This window comes from Montipora capricornis, chromosome 2, assembly GCF_036669925.1.
Source record: "Montipora capricornis isolate CH-2021 chromosome 2, ASM3666992v2, whole genome shotgun sequence".
NCBI lineage: Eukaryota > Metazoa > Cnidaria > Anthozoa > Scleractinia > Acroporidae > Montipora > Montipora capricornis.
The window spans coordinates 22319865-22343034 of NC_090884.1; the positions used below are offsets into that span (position 1 = coordinate 22319865).

Sequence of the window (23170 nt, forward strand, 5' to 3'; positions counted from 1 at the left end):
GCTGCCGAGATGACATCGTGACCCTCATTGCAGTAACGCCGGATCGCCCCCTTCAAAAGGCTGATAACGCGGTTGCTGACATCTTTCTCAAATTGCGGCTCCGATAGGTCATACCTGAATGAGGAAATGAACAATAACCTATTAGCCTGTGTTGAGTAGCGTGCTGAGTAAGACAACTCTGAGGAAAAAAAATATTGACCTCTTTCACATCGTCCCTTTGTTTAAGGGGGGAGGGGGTGGGGTTAAGAGTTCTTTATAGATCTTTCTGCCAAAAGTTATATACTCGTTTCTATTTGAGTTTCGTTACGAAAGCAAGTCCTTGATAAGGTTTTTTCGCAGCTTTCCTCGTACAATCCCCCTCAAAAGGTGAATAAGCCTTTTCAGCGTGGGTTTTATATGAAGGACGAGGCAGCGATCTGGAGCCAGGCGCAAGGTGGTGTCTTGGCTACGCAGGAGAACGCTGGTTGCTGGTCACTAAAACCAACAGCTGCTCAAGTTATGTAACCTCAAACTTAGAAAACTAATATAATTTACCTCAACGGCTTTATGCCTGATAACTCATAAATGCGATGCAGAGGTGCGATGAGGGTGTTGCTGTGGTAGCATCCCGCTCCGTCCGATCTAAACAATGCTCCCGTGACCTGAGGTTTGACAGCTTTGACGTTCTTCAGGAGGTCTACCAATATCGCATAGACGGCGAATGAATCCTGTGAACAACTATCAAACAGGTGAACATAGGACACCAGCTCTAAATGATCTCCAACGGCTGGTTTGGACAAGACGCAGCTGATGTGCCAGTTCATACCGCGCTTTCCAAACCACTGCGACTGTTTCTCTCGATATCGCATCTGTGTGAATTTCGTAGCCCAGTCCATTAATATGAATACCATATCGTCTTGAACGGAAAGTACGGCATCCGTCTTCGCTAGGTCTTGGTTTTCAGCCCTAAGAATGTGTTCTTGTGCTTGGGCAGTGTCATACAGCAGGTCTTCTTTGTGGTCTTGACTATAGAACTGGACGTCTTTTGATTCCCTAACCTGCATCAGGATAGACTCCATTGTAGCCTCCAGTCTCTCGCAGTCAGGGCAAACTTCCAAGTGTTCATGATGACACGCTGCTTGAAACTCTGCACACTGTATTTCGCTAAGGGCGTGCTGTATGCAGTGGTGAGGAGACTCGTCACTGTTATCTCGACAGTGTGCATGATAGCTTGTCTTCAAGTAGCGCTTTCCCGCTTTTAGGTCATTTCGAGCCTCCTCGCACCACTCGTGCCTGGCGCCACATTGTTCCAAATCGCCCACTACCTTGGTAAGGGTATCAAAGCTTTCTGCGCCACTTGCTGCTGTGTTATTCAGCCCTTGAAGTGACTTACGTTGTGAGGCTCCTCGTACTTTCAGAATCCTATATAACGTAGATTTACTGAGGGGCTCATACTCTTCCTCTCTACAATGTTGGCGGTACTGCTCCACCATTGTAGACCGCCCTACTGTGCGTACTACGGTGGGCATGACCATTTCTTGGCCAGAGTCAAGTTTAACGGTTCTAGTGCCGTAAGAAACATCCTGGTAAAAGTAGGGCTGATCTATGAATAAAAGAAAATGTTCCAGCTTAGCTGGATCAATTCGCACCCTATGATGAACAATATTCTCAACCCGAAAACCGACTCCTACTATCTTTGCATGATTTCTCGCTTTCTTGATCCGGCAGTCGCTTAGCTTCTCAAACGGCGCATGGATTTGTTTGAGCTCGGTTGAGGTATAGCGGAGTGCATATATGCTCAGTATTTGGGTTTTCAGGGTTTTGGTAGGTGCCTGTTTGTATGCAGTTATCAGTGCATCCAGCTCATTATTTGATGCGTTTGCGCGTTTGATAAAATACTTGAATAACTCTTCGCTAGCGTTTGGCGCGATAACTTCACATACTGCACGACAGGCCTCACGCCTCACCCACTTTCTCTTCACAGAGTTGCTTTTCTTTCTCAGTGGCCTTCTCCCATTCCACCTTCATCCTAAACGTAAGCTGTTCAACATTCGCATCTCTAGATAATCCTGCAATTTGTGCCATCGCACCGTTGTAAGCGTCCAATACGTGGTCTACTGGCAACTTATTTTCCTCCTTCTCCTCATTACCGCTACTCGATGATTCTGAAATAGGCCGTTATTGCCCAGGAGTCCACGGGGGGTCACAACGGACTGCAGATGCTGGTGCTGGTGTAACGTCTTCGTTTTCTCGGATCTCTGTCCGGGCCGTTTCTTTAGACTTCCTATAAGAAGAGTGAGGAGCTTTTAGTTCTTATTTTCCCTTACCAGAATGCAACATAGAAGTTGAAAGGAAAGTTGACAGTAAGCTATTCCATTTTCCTCTCTGTGTTCGCGCATATTAGTTGCAAAGACATATGCGCTCAATTTGATATGTAGGGAGTATAAAAAAACTGTAGATGGCGCGCGAAAGTCAGTAAAAAAAAAAACGCCCCGCCAAAAGTGCTCTAATGTTCTCATCACGGCCTTCACCCCTCCCTCCCCCCTCCCCCCCTCCCCCCCCCGCCAAAAAAAATATATATAAATGGACTTTTCCTAGTACATATTTGCTGTCTGAATTAGGATGGTATATTTTTTTAACAACAAAAAACCGAAGGCAACACATGGGAATGGGCGTAACAGGGCGTATCGCAATAAAATTGATCACAAATAAGTTCCGTCATCCAGCCATTCCCGTGAAAGCGTTCTCACGCTCTAATTGATTTTGTCACTTCCATGTCTGTGACTGCATAAACCCGTCTTGGTGGCTTTGCAGTATGCAACTACGGGCTGAATAAAGTATGGAAAATATGATATAATACCTGGCATCGATGGTGTCTGATTCGGTTTTATTTGGCCTCAGCCAGCTGTGTTTAACTCTCGCAGAGTGCACCTTTCTACAGCTATTGTAGATCCCTGAAATAATTCAATTTACGAATGTGATTTTTGAGACAGTCGGTCGAATGAGGTTGATTTTTATTCCGCTCGATTTTTCTCTCTTGCACTGAATGTCAGTCTGTCTCCAAGTGTTGCTGCGTGCCGGGGGGACAATACTAATCGGGTAGACTGGTAAAAGGATATTTGGTGCAAGGTATTCAGCAGTAAATGCTAATAAGACATGAAACAATTGTACTGGAAAATGAAGTATTAATAGTATTAAGTTTTACCTATATATATCACAATACTTACGTGCCCCAACAGGAACAAGCACACCGAATACCTCCATTACTTCCCTGGACAGTTTAACCGAAAAAGCCCGATCCGTTTTTCCACATTTTCTTTCTCCTTTGTGCTTGGGGTATCGACAGCTGGATGTCTTTGTCTGGTTTCCCCAATATTGGCCGAGATAGGCTCGATGTTTTGCGCAGATCACCGTCTCTCTCTTTTGTGTCTGAGTCGGAGAGAAAAATCCCGCGCGGGCCATTATTAGGTCTCCCTCGGTTAAATCTTCTCGACTGAGGTGACGTCGAGATAAATGATTGCCAATGTCGCTGTTACACTCCTCTAACGTAACCAGCTCCTTGTTCCCTCTAAATTCCCCGCATTCTCCAAACTCTCGCGATCTCACATGTAAAAAACAAGCAGCCATATTGCACTCCTATCTTTCTCCTCGGCAACTGAGTTATTGCGTGACGACGTGACAAATACGCCTCGTTCTCATTTTTCTTTTCAAGACAGAAAATGCCGCTTATTGTTTACTTGATTGCGCTTTGTTACTTGAAAAATACTAACAAGCAAACGAACAAAAAACAAACAAACAAACAAAACAGGTAACAGTTAGCCTTAAAAATTGAACGTTTAGGAATAAACTGATACGCCATGGCCTGTTTAAGAAATAGAACTCGACAAATGCCACTTTTTGATTGCGACTTCAACATTCTTTAATATAATATCTTAACTTAAAATTAAATAAGGTAGCTACATATATATACATAAAACAGAAAAGATCAAACAAAATTTCACTGCTCAGACCAATTCGAATAACGCGCCTGAATTATTCACCACCTGTTACGGTCACTTTAAAGTACCGTGTCAATGAAAGAAAAGAAAATTCTTCCAATATTTGCTCTTAGTTCTAAAAAGGCAACCAATAACGACGCTGTTTTACTCCGAAATAGAGGACTGTTTCGACAAACGACTGAAAATAGAACAGAAAGGGAGCTAAAATTAGAGAGTGTTATTTACGTAAACAAAGCGCCCTGAAAGCCAAATTCAGACTGCCGCTGATTGGCGCTCGGGGAAATACCCGCAGGTTTGGCCCAGGAATCTTTTAGAATCAACCGAGATCTCTCATTTGGCATTATATTTACTTCAGAATTTTGGCCCCCAATTAAGAACCAAGCGCTCGAATTCGACCATTAGCCGGCGGTCCTCGCGTAAGCCAAATAGTATGGTTTGCTTTCGAGATTCCAGTACTTCGACAAAAAAGTGAAATTGATTGATATTTTGCTTTTCAACTCTTTAAAGGTATAAAAAACCTCAGTCATTAAAATCAATTCAATGGCTTTTTTAGTTTTCATGTAGCAATGTCATTAATATCGACAAATTTTGGTCTTAAAATCAACCACCGAAGGGCTCAAATCGGCTAAAATGAGTTTGCTCTCATAGTGAAGCAAAAATAAATATTTTTCAAAAAAGAAATCCAGTTTTAATATTTGGGTACCAAACCCTTTCCATCGGCATAGTTTAAAGAAAAATGATTTTTTGACGCGAAATCGATCGGACCGTTCTTAGCGACACTGCCTCTTAACAACTCGGGTCTTAAACGCAGGATATGATTGTCTGGTAATTTGTTGCTCAATAACTTGTTTCTGTAGTTTACGAGAAACCATAGGAAACAGGTTTTCGTGGCAAAGAACGTCAGCACATCTCGCAGGGAACTTGAGTAAATTTGCACGGGTTCTCCTCATGGCAGCTTTTGCCAAAGCGGAATTTTGACATGGACAATCGTCTTGAACAAATAAGTTCTCGTTCCCCTTATCTGACAGCGTAAACATCGTCGGAAAACGTTCATCGATGAAATTGGCAAAAAAGCAACCCGTCATTTTTTCATACGGATGACAAAGAATTACACCTTTATTGTCGGAGTTAGCTTCTACAAGTCTCACATATTTTCCACCTGTTCCTTCTTTTTTGCCTTTGGCCAAACAACCAGTTGTAAGGCCTTCGCCTCGTTTTCGCCAAATTTGTTCCTTCGGAGCCAAAGCCTGGTCTAAGGGATTTCTCTTATACGCATATAACACACAATCAAGATAGAAAGCCACACGTTTAGTCCAGATATCAGAACCGTGATCTTTTTTCATTTGTTGCGCAAACCTCAGCCTATGGTGTATGACAACTGCAGGCCGCCTACAAATAGAGAGTTAAACAGTATTTAAGTCTAAGCACCCATTTTAAGTAAAATGTTTAGCTTTCAATAACTGAGTTACGGTTAGTTTGGGGTCTTTACTCTGCAAGTGTCAGACACTGTCACTTCTGTTTTAATGTAAGTGTTTGAAAAGCAGACTCATCAAAATTTGGCTCTCTTTTCTTTCAACGCCAATAATAACAATCTCATACAGGCATTAACATACTATTTGCCTTGAGTACAATAGTTTAAATGACAGTTAAAGCTTTCTGCTTTCTGTCATCATGTAATGACAGCACTCTAATACCAAATCATTTGCTTAACCATTTGATCTAAAACTTCATTACTCTTGTGAAATACATACCAATTTGTTAAAGCACGTAAGCCAAATTAAATATCCTTGCCTGACAAATTTGGGACTTGAAGGTGCATGTAAAAGGTTTGAATTCTACATAAGCTTACATTAAATTGTCATTCTTGAAGACAATAAGGCCTGATTCAGACGCCATACTTTTCATGAGCCGAACTTAATACATGAAAAGTTCAACGTTTGAATCAATTTAGAACGGCTATTTTAATTTGGAATCGCTCAGGCGTTCTTTTTGCCTGGCCTTGACGGGAATGCGGCTTTAGCATGGCTGTGGATCGACTTTGATTTCAGACGTCAAGCGTTTCACGTGTCGGACCTCATGATCATGCATAAACCATGTTTTGCCTTCTACATGAAAATCGCTGACAAAATTTTTTTTTTTGGGTAATGGCTTTGGAACTGCTGTGGACGGGCCAGTTAAGTTCGACTTCTGAATCAACAGGCGTCCTTTTGTTAATTTGTGTCGGTCGAACTCGAATGAAGTTCGGCTCATGAAAAGTATGCAGTGTCTGAATTAGTGCTCATACTTCAGTTAACGCTTACCTTTTTGCTTGAGTTGTTGTAAGCATTTCCTTGCTTAGGATCAGCATGTAAATAGGAAACAAACCGAAAAACAAATTGTGATCAATTGTGATTCAAACTTGAGTAAAACCCCCGAAAGACCCGCCGAAATCAGTAAAGAGCTGCACTGGTGACTGCTGATCAAAGCGGCTCACTAGTTCTCTAGTGTGTTATCCAAGATGGCGGAGGATAATTAATGATCTTTCTTTCTTACCGCGTCGTCCAATTGAAAACGAAAAAACCAGCAAGATTCAGAGCGGCCTCATCGTATTAACCCTCACTAAAATGTGGAAAGATACTGGCCTTCATTAACAGGATTTCAATCCTATAAAACTGTTGACTTGGAGGGAAGTACACTTTACTCTTAATAAGTGGAGTACAAAATAAGAGGGGTAAATTTGACTGCGTTTAGTTTTACTCCACTTTTTCACTCAAACTCCTTGAAAACAAAGAATTAATCGGTGGATTTCACAAAAATAAAACAACCGCAATTTCACATCTTAGACTGGCTAAACTGAAAGGGGCTAGGTCACGCTATTTTAGGTAATTTTGTTTAATTTTGTTAATTATGAGCTCTAAACGTCAAATTGGCAGAGCAAGAGTCTTTCATTTGCAAAATCACGGCCACATAACAACTGAGAACGATTTTCCAGCTGTGTAAATGACATTTTGATATAGACTGATATAAATTTGAAAAAAGGTGGGCCGACGTTTTTCAAATTTACCCAAATTCAATCCATTTAAATCCTCTCCAGTTTTGTCCATCCATGTCCCTTTTTGGCTTCCCTGTGTTTTGTTAGAGTGCTTCTATAGTTTTGAACAGTTATTTTGAAATTTTAGTTAATTCTATGGCCATTCGATCAGTGCTGAAATTGCCTAAAGTTGCGTGACCTAGCCCCTTTAAAGTGCACCTAACCCCAATTTTGTTTTTATCATTTAATAATTTTTCGCAATTTTTGTAGTACAGTAGTGAAAAAATTTTTGAATTTGCTCAACTCTACGATTTTTTAGAAATTTCCAAAGTTTAAAAAATTGCTCCAAAATTGCCGCCATGTTGGTTCAAGTCCGAGTGATTGGGAGATTGGGGCTGGTATTTACTATGACGTAGAAAGGAGAACGACAGCGTTGTTTTGATTACAGTGAACAACAGTGAACTCGAGTGTTTTTGACCTCAAAATGCCGAAGAGATGTGTCGCTGCTGGCTGCAGCAATGAAAGAAATTTAGAAGAAGGTATTTCCCTTCACAAACTGCCATTTCACGGCGAAGATCGGCCCGAAGCCAAGAAAAGGAGAGAGAAATGGGTGGATTTTGTTCAGCTGAAGCGAGCAAAATGGGAACCATCTCAGTCTTCAGTGCTGTGCTCTGAGCATTTCAAAAGGGAAGATTTCGTTCGTTCAGCAGATTTGGGCCAGGAAAAAAATCACCATACTTCAAAGAGATGGCTGAAGACCGATGAGTGAATGTTTTCCCGAGTGTTCATGCGAATAAGCTCATGCCAAATGCAAACCAGAAACCTGTATCAAAGCGATCTATAGATGTACAGCCCTGACGCCATTTGTCAGTGACCTGAGCGTCTCTCCTTATTGCACACTATTACAACTGATTTCTCTTGTTTTAGACCATTAGAGAGGCGATTGCATCCTCATTTGAATCAGAAGAACAAAGCGCCGAAGAAATGGCCTTTCCAAGTTCTAGCTCTCTCGGCACCTCGAATGAGCCGCTGCCACAGAGTGAGACTGATGGCAACTACCTCACAAAAAGAGCGATCTCGAAAGAGGTGAATATTTCAAATGAGGAGGTAATGGAGGAGGACTTGCTATGCTTGAACTGTCACAATTTGGAGAAGGAGAACAGGAGGTTAAGGAACAGGATTGTTACTCTTGAAGAGCAGGTCAGCAGGCGGAAAAGAGAGAGTCGAAGGTATAAAAGGCGAGGTAAGAAGCCCTGCAAGAAGGTATTACACATAAGTGATCAAATAAACTCTTACAATTGTTCTGCTCTCCGTTCTAATATTTAACGTTTGTTCATTGACAGATGTACAGACAGGTAGATCAAAAATAAAATAAAAATAATAGAAATAAAAATTAAATTGATTGATTGATTGATAAAGTAAACTTGTGGGTTTTTACTGTGCATACGTATCCTTAGTCTTAAATTCATACTATGTGCAGGTGCTCCTCACTAAGATGGTGTCCAAAACCATTTAGTACCATTTACTCAGAGAATCCTCTTGGTTTTATTTCATGATTTTTTGTTTCAGTTACAACCCAAAGTACTAAGGATAGAGAACTGGAAGAAAGTAAAGAGAAGTTGGACACACTTCCTGGAGGTTCTGTATTCGCTTCCGAATCAGATGTCAGTGATGTTGGGGAGGGGGAAGGAGAATGTGAAAGCCAAGAAGATTCAGACTTGGAATATAATTCTGCGACAGAGACAGACACAACTGAAACAGAGACAGATGGAGAAGGCTGTGTACCTAGCAAGTATAATCAGTACGTGCTCATTGCCTGTGTCATGTGTTACTCAAAAAAACATCCTATTCATCTGATAACAATGTGTCAACTAACATGTACATATATCTTTGTTGCAGGTTATCAATGAAGGGAACAAATTTGCGTACAGAACCGAAGCATATTGTATTCCTGTCCCAATTGCTTCTCTTATTCAAGTTTTGCCATGTGTGTAAAGCTGACAACCCAATGGTTGAAGCTGGTGGTATTGGAACACAAGCAGCCATCAAAACTACATGTAGCAATCCAGCATGCAGAAAGGAACAAACCTGGTATAGTCAGCCCTTAATTCCTGGAACTCAGATTCCTGCGGGAAACTTCCTCTTGTGTCTCAGCATTTTACTTGTGGGAGGGTCAGCCACAAAGATCTTCCAGATGTTCTCCCATATGGGTCTAGGATGTATCTCTCTGAACACATTTTTTAAGTGTCAAAGGGTCAGTGAGGATGTATCAATCATAACATGTAGTATTTATCTTAGAACACATCAGTTACACATTTTGTGTGATCTTATTTCCTGCCAGCTGTACACATACATGTTTATATTGATCTGGATAACATGATTTGATTTATTTTATTCAATCTGTACACATTTTTTTTAAATAGTAAAATATACTTTGTGAGGTGACTATACAAATGTCCACACCCTGGTCGGTTAACAATATCGAGCCACTAATCCAATGGAAAAATAAATTCGTGAAATGTAACATATTTCTTTTGGGCAAATGAAAGCAAAGTATTGTTATCAAATTGATGTATTTAAGTGTCAGAAGTAAAAATTGCCTACATTGTTACTTCGAACATTTTCAAGATGTACCATTTTTCAACTTGTCATTTTGCAGAACAAACTTTTCCCTGCTATTTACTCTTACTGGCAACATTACCAGACTGGGATGCTGGCAAAGTTAAAAGACATCAAGGGTGGAATCACCATAGCAGGAGATGGTCGCCATGATTCCATGGGGCATAGTGCCAAATACTGCGCCTATACCATTTTCTGCACTACAATTCCCATGATTATTCATTTTTCTTTGGTCCAGGTTAGCATCTACTGAATTTACAACCCTAACATAATGTATGCATTGCAGGTTAAATTTGATTTCCTGTCTGATGCATTATCATAAGTCTCAAACTTTGGCAAATTGAAATAATTAGCCTTAGTAGAAATGAAATCGAGTTTCACCTGCAACATGCACATACTTTTCCCAAACCCTTGACCTCTAAAGATTTAATTTTCTCATGAATGCAGTCACTTCCTTCCATCTTAGGAGGTTTGATACATTTACAGTCCTTTCTTAATAACCAGCAAACTAGCTTAATGTGAGTGTAGTAACTACCACTATTCAGTCTACACCCTACTTATCTCAGGGTGCTCAACAACAGTCCTTACTACTTTTTGGCTAGCATTGGTTTATTATAACTCACAGGTAGCTCCTGGGTTTTGTATCAGGGTTTCAAGAATTTGATGTTATAATTTGGTTTCTTTTTTTTTGTTGTTTTTTTCATGTTCACCTTAGAGAAATCAAGTTGGCAGCAGCACAGCAATGGGATTTATGGGATTTCAGGAGTGCATGCAGTATTTGATTGGCTATGGTCTTTTGATCGGCACATTCATATCTGACAGACACATCTCCATCGCCAGTCACATGAATAAAGTGTTGCATCACATCAAACATTACTTTGATATCTGGCACTTGAAAAAAAGTAAGAGATTGCACTGAATCAATGTTTTCAAGTTGTGCTTTTCACACACGGTTTTCTCATGTTGATTAATTTAATTTTACTTTCAAATTTTTTCACAGAAACTCGCAAATCACTTACTGCCATCTCTAAACTGAAAGGATGTGAAGTCCTAGCACAGTGGATCAAGCCCTGCGAGCGGCACCTTTACCGGTGTGCCACTTCCACCTTCAGTGGCTGTGGGTGTGGGCGTGTAATATGGGCCAAATTCAAGTCGTTTCTTAATCATGTGGTTAATAAGCATTCTGGATTTGATGAACCACTATTTAATAAGTGTGTTCACCGGGATATTCCACCAAGAAAATGATTGAAAGTTGGTATGGGAATACTATTTTTTGAATGGATATTCATTACTTCAGATAACTGTGTTTTTAGAAAATTTAAAACTTTATTAATAAATATAATGCTTTTTTGGTGAAATATGACAGAGGTTTGTTTACCATAGGCTATACTCGACTATTTTCTCAGGGACCTTGGCTTACGATAAACTGGTAGAGATGCTTACTGAAAACTCCCTAGTTAAAGGAATCAAGTAAGCATCCCCATTATCACAGACAAGTATGCTGGAGGGATTCCACTCTGCATTGAATTACTTTGCTCCAAAAATGATTGCATATTCTTATGTTGGCATGTACTGCAGGTAATTGAGTTCAAGTTGTCCTTTATTCTAATATCAGGGACTGGGCTTTTAGCCAGAATTTTAACATTGGCCATCCAAAGTGAGTTGCAGGGCTTGTTTATAAAAGCAAAACATTTTCTTTAGGAAGTGGGGGTCCATAGGATGCCAGGACACCAATCTGGCTAAAAGCCTTTCAAGGCCTTTTGACAATACAAAGAAAGTACTCAGTATGTCATTTTAACTATTTACCACAGGCACATTTTAGCTGCAGTACATTACAACTTCAACTTGCACAGGGAAACAAAGAAAAGGACTGTAGATGGAGAGGAAAGGATCAAAGTTTCCTATCCCAAATTTAAAAATGGGGAAGCAACTGTGAGAGATGTAGAGTTCAACCTAACTTTGGTGAGGAAGCTTGATCTTTTTTTAACTCAAGCTGTTTTTGTTTTTGTTGCATAATTTGCCATGAAAACAAGACAAGTCAGAGTAATAATCCAGTCTTCTTCATATCTTGGGCTGTTTCAACAGTTTATGTAGAGGAGATTTTCCAGACCTACCTGAATGCCAGCAAAAGAGACCTGACAGAAGCTGCAGGAAAACTACGCGAGATGACCCCTGCTCCTATGAAAACAATGGTTGAAAAGCAGCCAAGAGAAGAAGCTGTACAGAAAAGAATAAAGAGGCGCAGCATGGAGGTCAAAGATGTCCCTCCAACCACACCAGGTAGGTGAATGTGAAATACAGTGAAGCGATCACAAAAATTAATAGTTTGTTGTTTCCCAGCAAGGTATGTGACATAAATAACCATTTTCTTTCACTTTCAATCAGTGTCAAAGGTCCCAGATGGGAGTGAAAAGCAGAAAAAGAAAGCAGCACTCAAGTGTAAACAATGCAAGCAACCATTGAAAGGACATAAAAATGTTCTCAACTGTCCTAAGAATAGGAAAGAAAACTAATTTTAAACTTCTTTGGTTATTTTGTCTTTGAGGTTAATTACATTGGTGATTCTTGCTTTATTTTTGGGTAGGGAGGCGGATGGGGTAAGGGGGATGATGTACAAGCTAGTGTTCATTTCTCAAAGTTGAAACGTGAAGTCAATAATCCAAATGTGCACATGAAAAAAAATATATATTCAGTAATTCAGTTTCAAATATTATATTGATGCTTATGTTGATGCCATGATTAGACAATTTACAACGAGTCTTAGTTGATTTCAGAGCAAATACACTAAATTACAAAAAAAATTATCGGAACAAATACACTTCTAGTCAATTATGATATTTTCTGTAGTAGTAAATGCTGATCTTGACACTGTAATCGAGCAATATTGGTCTTAATAGAAAAACAAGTCTTGGGAGTCAAATTATCGAGTCCTATTAAAGATAGCTATTTAGGTAAATTCTAAATACTTCTTGCTAACCGAGTTTGAGGGCCGTAGTGTCCATTACAGCCTGCATTTTACCCCTTCGATTTATGGCCCAAGTGTGAAGCACATGGCCATAAATCGAAGAGTAATAACTAGGGTCTGTAATTATCATTATATGGCAAGCTATGGCAAATATTTGTTTTAAGAACATCAAATTTCTGCGTGGCAACTACGTTGTATCAGCTGATAGTTCCTCGACAGCAACACTATTGTTTAAATAATTTATTTTAGTCCTCATCCCCAAGGTCAAATCCTGAAAATACTCCCAAGTCGGGGTGTACTGGGAATTTTCTTCTTATTTCATCATAGGCACCTGCTGGCAATGGAAAGCTACGGTGTCCCAAGAAGCCATAAACCAATCTTGAAAATTCCCGATAGGAGACACTTCGTAAGAAACTGCAAAAAGAACAACAATCAAGAAATCATAGTTGTAATTATGTAAACCAAGAAAAAAAAATTAGATGGAGAACTAGGTTCCCTCCCCCCGCGGGCTTAACATTGTCAGCTGCATTACAATCAATAGACGAGCATCAAACAAGTCGAGTAATGTTTACAAACCCGTCCTCATTTCCCTTTTGTGTGTATTGCTGTTTCACCTTTGTCTTATATTTGGAGGCCGCCAATCTCAAACTCTACTTCTCAAGACAGACCGGTCGAAACCCTGGATGCTCTGTGATGCATTTCAATGTTTCGTCCTTATCTAAATCTTGTCGCACCATGTTACTCCCCAATGATTCGCAGCACCCTTCTAACTCTGGGCAACAGTAGCATTCGCTAATGTTTTGAAGAAGAGTTACGGCACATTTTTCACACTTACACCTACAAAATACGTGTATAAATTGCTTTCATGCAGTTCACGTGAATACGAGAGCAATCGATAAGCTTATCGTGAAAACAAACTAAGCCTACCACGTATCGACTCCTACGCGGCCCGTCAACCTGTCTTTTAGTGCTTTTTCAATCTCCTCGTCCTCCTTCATTTCCTTTTCATACTGTGCTGTCCATGCGGGATCAGCTAGTGGAATGATGTCTTCGTCACTCGATTGTGATTGATAAGTTGAACACATTGTTTCATCTTCAAACACGCTTTCCTCTGACAAACTCTCGGAGGAGTTTTGGCTTTCTTCGATTTTATCTTCATTATGTGACATCTTTGTCTTTCATTCACTACTGTTAACAGATTCGTTTTGCGAGGATCCGAGAGAAATTTAGATTGTCAAGCGACTAACAAAAGAGGACACAAGACAGAATCGTGGCAAGAAGTTCGCATGCCGTTCTCCTTTCTACGTCACAGCTCTACTCGCCCCAGGTCCCATAGACGCGGACTTGAGCCAAATATTTCTCGACTTTGGCTGCACATAAAAAATAGAGGAATCATTCAAATCAAAAAATTTTTGCGCAAATGTTTTTCATGTAGCATAAACATTTATTCGGGCTTCAAATATATTTGGGGGTTAGGTGCACTTTAAAGTTACTCAAAAAATACATTGTAGTAAAATCCTCTTCTACTTATTTTCTCAGAAAGTAGAATTAGTAAGTGGGGTAGACTTTACTCAGTATCCCGATAAATAGGAGTAGAATTAACTCCACCATATTATATTACTCTGTAGGAAGAGTAAAATTTACTCTAGCAAAGTTATTGCCTTTGAATATTAACCAGTAAGACTGAGTAAAAATTACGCTTAGTGGAGGTAAATTAACTCCTCTTAAGAGTACATTTTACTCCGCTTTATTTGACTCCACTTTCTCACTCCAACACTGGAGTGAAATTAACTCTTTGAAAATAACAGTGTGGTGCTTCCTCAGCGATATTATGTAGCACCAACCTGTAGAAGAGTTCTCACATCTACACGTTCATCACAAACTGTTGGGAGATGGACAATTCACAAATGAGAATCGTCTTTGCAAGCTTAATTTGAAGGCAGATAGAAGACTTTACATCACGCATGTTTAGGGCATCTTGGAACAGAGACGTTTCTACCTGATTTCAGTACAATTTTGATATTTTCGCTATCTGGTCAAGCATTTCTGGGGCTCCATCCTCCATAAGGTCATATCTCTTGATCAAAGCTAGCTTTACTCGGTCATAATCTTGGGCTGCTTCCTCAGATAACCACGAATAAACTTCTAGCCTGCATCTGGACAAAAGAGCACTAAGTTTCGAAGCCCATCCTGTCTTCTCCCATTTAGCTGTCGCTGCAAATCTATAAAATCTTTGTAAGTAAGCATCCAAGTCGTCCTTGCCATCAACAAATGAGGGAAGCTTGGGTGCCTTGGCCCTATCCTCTCTCACTTCAGGACGCCCGTCAGCACAGCCAAACGTGCAATCTCCAACTCTTGTTCTCTTTTTGCCGCTTCAATAGCCTCTTTCTGTTTGAACAGCTCGGCTTCCATCTCTAATTTTCTTAGTTCGCGTTCTTGTCACCTAGTTTCTCTTTCCTCGTCTTCCCTTCTTCTATCTTCTTCAAGTAATCGACGTTTCTTTTCCTTTTCTTTGTCTAATTGCCTCCTCTTATCTTCCCTTTCTTCCAATTGTCTACGTTTTTCTTCCTTTTCTTCTTTTTCTTCCTTTTCCCTTCTTCTTTCTTGTTCTAACTTTTGTTTTCCTCTCTAGAAACTCGAACAGTTTTGCTCCTTCCAATCCGAATTCTTTCCCCATCTGCAAAAGCTTTTCCATTTCCATAGCAGTATTTCACAGCAAAAACACAATATACTCTGGTTTACAGTTCTTCTTGCTTTAGCTGTAACTCCTTCTTCTTGAACTGTCCTTTCCTGGTCTCTGTAGTCGGCAAACAAATGAATTCCTCTCCCGGACAGGCCCCCAATGTTAAGAGTTCGAATGTTTTGAGGCCAGGTGGCTTGCAAATAAACTGAACATAGGGTTGTCGGAAGAAGAACAAGAAGATTTATTCCAAAAACGAAGGTAGTGTCCACGAAGGAAGACTCTAAACAGCACGTAACTTGATAAACTTACATGGCCTCTGCCAACTTCAATAAACACTGCTTCTGTCACACTTGACTAAACACGGCTATCGCCAACTCTCTCCGCTTGTGCAAACTAGTTAAAAATCATAGCTCAAACTCGCTTACCTATATACTTACAAAATGAGATTCTAGAACTTTCTAAAACATTAATCAATCTAAATATAGAAAGACTACAAAACACACCGATTTAGAAATGCTTACAGACGAGCCTGAAATAAACAAACTACGAACTCTCACAAAGCTTCTAGAAAGTAACACTAGTCACGCAATTTTCGTAACAATGACTAAAATCACTAGTACCCTAGAAGTGGTTGTTGGAATGTTATTGTTGACGTACAGCAATGATCATTCTCAGTCTAACCAGAGTTATAAACCAGGCGCCGGGTCCTGAAGGGTATAATAACTCTATTCCAGGGATAAATATGCCTGGAATAAAGCACATTTATCCCTGGATTAGAGTTATTACACCTTTCAGGAACCTGGCCCAGAGTTATAAAAAAATCCTTCAGCTACCCACTGGTCACCAAAAAATGACACATTCTGTCTGTTATATCTTAAATTTTTGCTTGATAAATTTGCCTGGATTTTAAAGTACCTGGTGCTTCCTCAGCGATATCATGTTGCACCCACCAGAGAAGAGTTGTCACATCTACACTTTCATCAGAAACTGTTGGGAGATGGATAATTCACACATGAGAATCGTCTTTGCAAGCTTAATTTAAAGACAGATAGAAGACTTTACATCATGCATGTTTGGGGCATCTTGGAACAGAGATGTTTATGCTTGATTTCAGTACAATTTTGACAATTTTTAATAGGACCACTTGGCTATTGTGACTAATGTAATGAGAATTACGGTCTTATGGACACGTCCCTCTTAAAAGTCTAACATACACTGGTATGGAATTTTGGGTCAGGTCACTCACACAGTGAGGGTTTAAAAATGCACTGCATAGTAACTATGTTGGAAGACAGCTCCCCTCCCTCACCTCCCAAAAAAAACCCTGTATGTTTTGTTGCATGCTTCAGCAAACCCACTGAACGACACCCAGCTGTGGTTGCTGATATGAAAATAACCCATACATTAGTCTGTCAAAGTGGAACCAGTATTTTAGGCATTATAGATGCAGCATAAATAACAGTAAGTAACGACTGTTCCATACCTGAGAGATGGAAACCAGTTGTACAACTGCTGGGAGAATTGATTACTTCAATTACTTCGCTTGTAAATCGCTTAGGGTAATAGTGACTTGATCCCTCTGAATCCTTGTAATGGGCTATGCAGTATGTTATTTTACAAGGCTTGATTCCAAGCAGATTTTTGTGGCAGGAACTGGACCCTCAAGGGTAAATAACCTCGCACTTGAAGGTGTGTTGTGACTTGTCAACTTGGCTTCACACACCAAGCACATTGACAGTGGAGGTGCCAAACTTAACTCCCAAAGCTGTTCCTTGCCTCCAACACTGTATTCCATGAAACGAGAACAGTGATCCTTGAGAAATTTTATGAAATCCTCTGTCTCTCTGTCTAAGAACCTAACCCTTGAACATCTTCACACGTCTTTTGCTTTTTTCTCTGTATTGCAATTTTTGGGATATCTTTAGAAGCTCTAATAAGGTTACATGATGCCTCAAGGACCTATGACAAGAACGGAAACAAGAGGAGAGCAAAAGAGAACGACAACGACAGTGACAAGAAAATTTTGCCCTTATGTTATAAACACATAATCGCAATCAGTTCTCGTAAAATTAGAGGGAAATTTCACTAGCTTGTGTTTTCAGAAGTTTGTTTAAAGCACCTAAACGTTATTTAAGTGTTGGAGAGGACGTTGTTTGAAATTCATCACATTTATAATTCTTTTGTCCACGTGCAAATTAGCCTACCAAGCCTCATTTTAAAGCAAGAATTCTTTTCAATTCACTGTATGGTATGGAGGCTTGGTAGGCTAATTTGCACTTCGACAACAGAATTGTAAATTGACCGCCATTTATGAATAAGGTCTATAGTGAGTTATTTTCGAAAATAGTATCCAAAGATATCAAAGTGCTAATTTTTTTCTGAAATCCACTAGTTCCAAAAACGCCATTTTAGCAGCCAGTCACTTCCGAAAATAGAGTAAAATGGTGCATTTATGCCTTTTCCTCCCCTGTAAATTATAAGCACAACCCAAAAGATGCCGCCTTGCCTGAGCTAATGCTATGGGCAAATTCCTGTAGCCACATTTATTTAAAAATGCTCTTCAAACAAATCCTTTATACAAAGTTTGGCCCAGTAAAAGTGAGGGCACCGAAAACGCCACTGCATTTGACCGTACTCGTGCTGCCCCACCCCAGGCAAGAGCAGCACAGAAACAAATTCAACTGAAAAAAGAGACTTTCTGACATAATGTCGATACTACTGGCCCAGAGCAAGGGTTGCCCATGCTAGCCAATGACCTGGACCAACATTGGGATAAGGAAAGAAATAAATATGCTGAGGATTAGGCCTTGAAAAGAGACTTACTGAATGTAATCTAGTTAATGATGACCGCCCATGCTGGATAATGCCCCAGGGCAACAATGCATAGTCCTGTAGTAATGAACAATTATTGACATAAACAGTCCATATTCAATTAATAACCAAGAATAGCTTCATGTACACCAAAAGTAGGAACCGCCCATGGTAGTTAATACTTAAGGCGGAAAGAAAAAAAAATTGTTAACTGAGGCAACATGCACCCGCTGGATGGGTATTAACTTCCTGCTTTAAGAGCAGAGAGTGGGCGTTCTGATATACTTGAGAAATGCATAAGATTTCCATCTCCGTAAGAGGCAGATTTGAGCATTGGATAACCCCTTTTCTGCAGCATGAGAAGCAGCACCAATTCGAAAACTGTGCCCCTTGTAAACTGAAGGAGACAAACCACAAAACTGTATGGCAGATAACAACTGATTTGAAAACTGAGATCTAGAAACTGGCAACCCATCCACTGTAATGAATTGAGCACCTGGTCGGGGTCCTCCCATTGCTAAATACTTAACCAATAGTTCAACAGGGCAAGATTGTGGCTGCCGAGACACTACAATAGAAAAAGGGCGGGCATTGTAGCTATGTTTAAAACTACCAAAAGTAATCCTGAAAGCAATCACCTCCCTGAAAGAGCTGAGAACTGGCTAATGTGTGAAATTTGCAAGGGAGGATTACCAATGCACCCACTAGATGACGTCATTTCACCAATTCGTAAAAATGGAAAGAAAGCCAGCGAATACACTTAAGAGGGATCTGAAAAACCCTTAATCTTATGGCAGCAACCCAAACATGACACATACGTCATCACAGTGGATAGAGCATACCGTGAATGGAACAGATAAGTAATAAATAAGGCCAAAATAGATGGTGAAATGGGCAATGCACGAAAAGGATGGAGAAATGTAGAAACAAAATATTGATGGAAAAGCTTCCAAGCACGCCAATAAGTTGGTATGGATGAGGGCTGAAGGCTGGATCGAAGTAAAAAGGAAGCAATGGAACCCAACTCAGTGGCTGCAGATGAGGAGGTATCATTGTGGGAGCTTGGTGCATGTAAGCTGGTGCCAGTTGTTTGAAAGTCTGCAACTGTAATCGAGACAGAGAATCAGCCAACTTATTCTGTAAGCCCGGGACATGCTAACATTTAAAACAAATATTGTAATTAAGACAAACCAGGACCAGCTTACGAACAAAAAACATTAAGTCCTTGTCACGACAAGTCTGTCTGTTAATAACATGGACCAAGGCTTCATTGTCAGTAAAAAGCAGAACATGCTGATTCTTAACAGTATGTCCCCAGAGATAAAGACTAAGGACAATGGGATAAGAAATGCTATGTTGCGGTGGCGCCAGCTCAAGGGCCATTCACCTTAACACCAATGCCTGCCAAAAACTACCCCAAAGCCTATGGCACCAGATGCATCTGTACACAGTTATAGGTGGTGTGAGTTAGCCCAATCGACAGAGAGAAAAAATGAACGACTGTTGAAACCAGACAGAAACTGCTGCCAGACTTTAAGATCCTCCTTAACATCTCGAGTCAAGCTGATAAGGAAATGAGGACGGTGAATACCTATTGTCAAATCAATGAAATGCCAAAGAAATGCACGACCAGGAACAACTACTGTACAGGCAAAGTTCAATAAGCCTGGCAACGACTCTATGTTACGTAAAGTAACTTTGCGAGGTCTGAGAAAACCAGCAATTAAGTCACCACATTTAACTAGCTTATCAGGACTGAGTCCAGCTCAATACCTGCAAATGAAATGGTTGATGAAGGGCCAATTGTCTTTTCTGGTGCCATAGGAATGCCCAGATATTGACAGAGCATTAAAAATAAATCAAGCTGTTTTTTACATAAATCATGAGAGGGGGAAACTATGAGAAAATCATCCAGCGTGTGCAAAATGTGATCGATATGCAATTTCTCCCGGGCATTCCATTCCACGTCAGAAGAAAAAGTTTCAAAAGTTTTGCAAGAGCTCGAGCAACCCACCAGCATACAGCAATCATAGTAATGTAATCCCCAAAAGGTGGTAATCTTAGGAATGATTCGAAAAGCATTCGTAATATCTGTGTTGGCCATAAAACAGCCATGCCCAACAGTTCGGATGGTATGAATGGCATATTCAACTGTAGCATAGGATGCACCAGTAAATTCTGAAGAAATGCCATCATTCAAGGACGAGCCTTTAGGGAAAGAAAGGTGGTGAATCAAACGGAATTCACCCTCTGTCTTTTTACGAACAAAACCAAGTGGAGATATACGAAATTGGGGAAAGAGTGGCGAGGGATAAGGGCCTGCAATACGGTGAACAGCAATTTCTTTGTCAAGTTTGGCATCAACTGCCTCAGGATTTTGGATTGCAGAAAGTAGGTTTTTTGCACGTAATGAGTCTTGGGGCCTCTCATAATGCAAGGGAAACCCATAATTGAAGCTCTACCAGAGAAGGGATATACCTAGAAAGAAAAAATGGCAAATGATCACTGTTTACTGGAAGCTCCAGCAGAAGGAGGTTGGGCGATGATCTGGTTGCTAGGGACTTTATTGCTGTGTTGATTGGACAAGTGGGAAGCACTTCTTTTGCTAAAGGCACGAAAATTACAATTTATAGCCCGATGTGGGCAATCACATTTAGAACATGAGTGCTTAAAAGAGCATCCTGCACAATAACCTCCCTTTGAAACTTGAAACAATAACCTCAAGGAATATCAAGGATCTTAGCCATGCCCGGAGCTGAAATAGATTTTTAGGATTGATCTGAGACTTTAACCACAACTCTCAATGTATAGTTCCCCAGGGAAGAGATGTGACCTGAGACTGGTGTAAGAAATGGAAGTTTTCATCATAATAGCCCTTCGTCAGAGCAACGAAGGGCTAACGCTCAAAACGTCAGCTTTTAGAATCTCTGTACTGTGGCCAATTTATATTATCAATTCCGTTAATAAAACCAAATTTTTGTATACAACTCAAAAGAAACAACCCAATCGAACATGCACAGAAGCACAGGGGATTTCCAAAGACAAAGAAGGCCAAAAAGGAACTGTTTAGATCAATAAAACTCACTTCTAATGATGAATGAAAATGTAAAATGCAAGATGCAAAATAAACACGTCTTTAACCACCGTCCAGATGAAACGAAGTGACGCTCACGTGAAAGCCTGGTCACATAGTAAGCACAACTATGCTAAGGGGGTATTGAGTACAATCCCAATAAGTGCCACCGGGCTCCCACAGAAATAAAAGTACACAATGGGATGAAGAAGCATAAAAATACTATTTGCAAGCAAATATTTTCTTTGTTATCTCTTGTGTACATAAACACGATTACAGCTATCAATGCAATTTGGGTGTATCGTAACACATTTCTTGGTTTTTCCAAAGCATAAATTTATTTTGGAAAAGCTGCTAGTAAATATCTGTTTTTGGCTGTTACAAATACCCTAGTACAAACCCACTGGTACATGTAATTTGACGTTAAGACTAGTATTTCATTGAAGTGCATTCTTTGTGCTTTGCTGTGTTAAAATTTCTTCTGCGGCCTGACAAAAGTGTCCTGTCGAGAGACAGAAACAATTTTTGCACTGTGACCATTCTTGAAATTAACACGGGACTTACTTTCTCCTGAGCATGGCCTCGTCAAGAATCGAAGCTCTACCAAGGAAAATACTTTTTTCACTATTCTAAACGCCCAAAGATTACCGTACTATGATAAGCTTGCTGGAGAGTGATAACCTTCAACTTTAGTTTTGGCAAGGTTAAAGTAGGTTATGAAGTATTGTTTTTTATGTAACTCTATGCTGAACGGTATGGTGATTTCCAAACGAAGTTACACTCGTTGTAAACTGCTTCTTTCCACCAGCTATCACCTTAAAAAATATTACTGATATTGATTCCGACTTAGCTACCATTTAAGACTGCAGAAACATTTCTGTGTCTTGCCCCTTAGGGAAATTTGTTAGATTTGTTGTGTGATGTGACGTTGACCACACCATTGACGAAAACAAATCTGGTTCAATAACTTAATTTTTCAACAGTGTTGAAGTCGATTAAAACAAATATGTTACCTTCAAAGTTCAGTAAGCATGTCCAGTAAGGAAACCGAAGAGACCTGTAATAATCAGTTATTGAATTCAATTCCATGGACATTGCTAATCGCTCAAACGTTAAGGAAACTGTGACAAATTCCATGATATTACTCCAGCGATTCTAATTTGATAATTGCCATTTTTTCGTACCAAGCAAACGATAAGTTGATTTAACATCTTGCTAAAACTTCATCGGATGTTTCATCATGTACAAGCTCATGGGCGATACTCACTTAAATCGCTCATCCGCGATACTCATTTCACAAGTTGTTTACAACATTTACAACATGTTCTATGGGCCCCTACAACCTCTCACCGATACAACACTGTCACTCACGTTGCAAACATTATGTATACTAGGGGACCAGCCTGCCCATTTCTTCCATATCTCATGAAATTCTCAAATGGTGGCAGGAAAGATTCCTTAACAGAGGATTTTATTAACCCTCTGAGTTGTTTTTTTCTGGAACCCCACATACTGAACCAACAAGAATTACCAATCATTCGTCTACACTGATTGATAATATATTCTTTAACTCTATCGAATATCAAACAGTCAGTGGAAGCTTTTTCTATGATATAACAGACCATTTGCCTAATTTTCTCATCATTGAGAGGTTTGCTTTTTCAAAACAGAAAGAGAAAAGCTTTAGACGAGATTATTCTAATTTATAATGAAGAAGCTTTTTTGAATGAATTTAGATCCATTGACTGGTCAAATTTACTTCATGGACCATCAGATACTACTGAAATGTTTGATACGTTTTATGCAAAAGTAAGCAATATCATTAATAGTCATTTACCCTTTAAGCCACTCATGCGATAGGAATCCAAATTCCAAACAAAGGCCTGGATTACTCTGGGATTAAAGGTATCTATTGCTGATAAAAGTAGGTTGTACAGGCACTATCTGAAAACACGTACATGTTACAGCCATACCAAATTTAAGTATTTGTTACGAGTTCGATCTTTTGAGGATGGGTAGCTTGCAAACTAAA

The 23170-nt window shown here is 39.9% G+C and overlaps 2 protein-coding genes, 1 long non-coding RNA gene and 1 pseudogene across 3 annotated transcripts; 2 read left to right on the top strand and 2 right to left on the bottom strand.

Annotated features, from left to right (window-relative positions):
- Positions 1–7471: 7471 nt before the first annotated feature.
- On the top strand, positions 7472–8575 carry LOC138036042 (THAP domain-containing protein 1-like). Its single transcript, XM_068882414.1, has 3 exons — positions 7472–7684; positions 7915–8216; positions 8557–8575. The coding sequence occupies exons 1-3, from the start codon at positions 7472–7474 to the stop codon at positions 8573–8575; spliced, it is 534 nt and encodes a 177-aa protein (XP_068738515.1).
- A 1122-nt stretch (positions 8576–9697) lies between these two features.
- On the top strand, positions 9698–10918 carry LOC138036049 (uncharacterized). The gene is made up of 3 exons (XM_068882423.1): positions 9698–9844; positions 10322–10508; positions 10607–10918. Exons 1-3 carry the CDS (start codon positions 9698–9700, stop codon positions 10849–10851), a joined length of 579 nt encoding a protein of 192 aa, XP_068738524.1. The 3' UTR covers positions 10852–10918.
- A 1424-nt stretch (positions 10919–12342) lies between these two features.
- On the bottom strand, positions 12343–17031 carry LOC138037855 (uncharacterized). Its single transcript, XR_011130125.1, has 3 exons — positions 16738–17031; positions 16170–16241; positions 12343–12985 (listed from the first exon to the last, which is right to left on the bottom strand). It is a non-coding gene; the product is annotated as an uncharacterized lncRNA (long non-coding RNA).
- Positions 17032–18887: 1856 nt separating this feature from the next.
- Positions 18888–19887, bottom strand: LOC138036058 (uncharacterized; annotated as a pseudogene).
- Positions 19888–23170: the final 3283 nt, after the last annotated feature.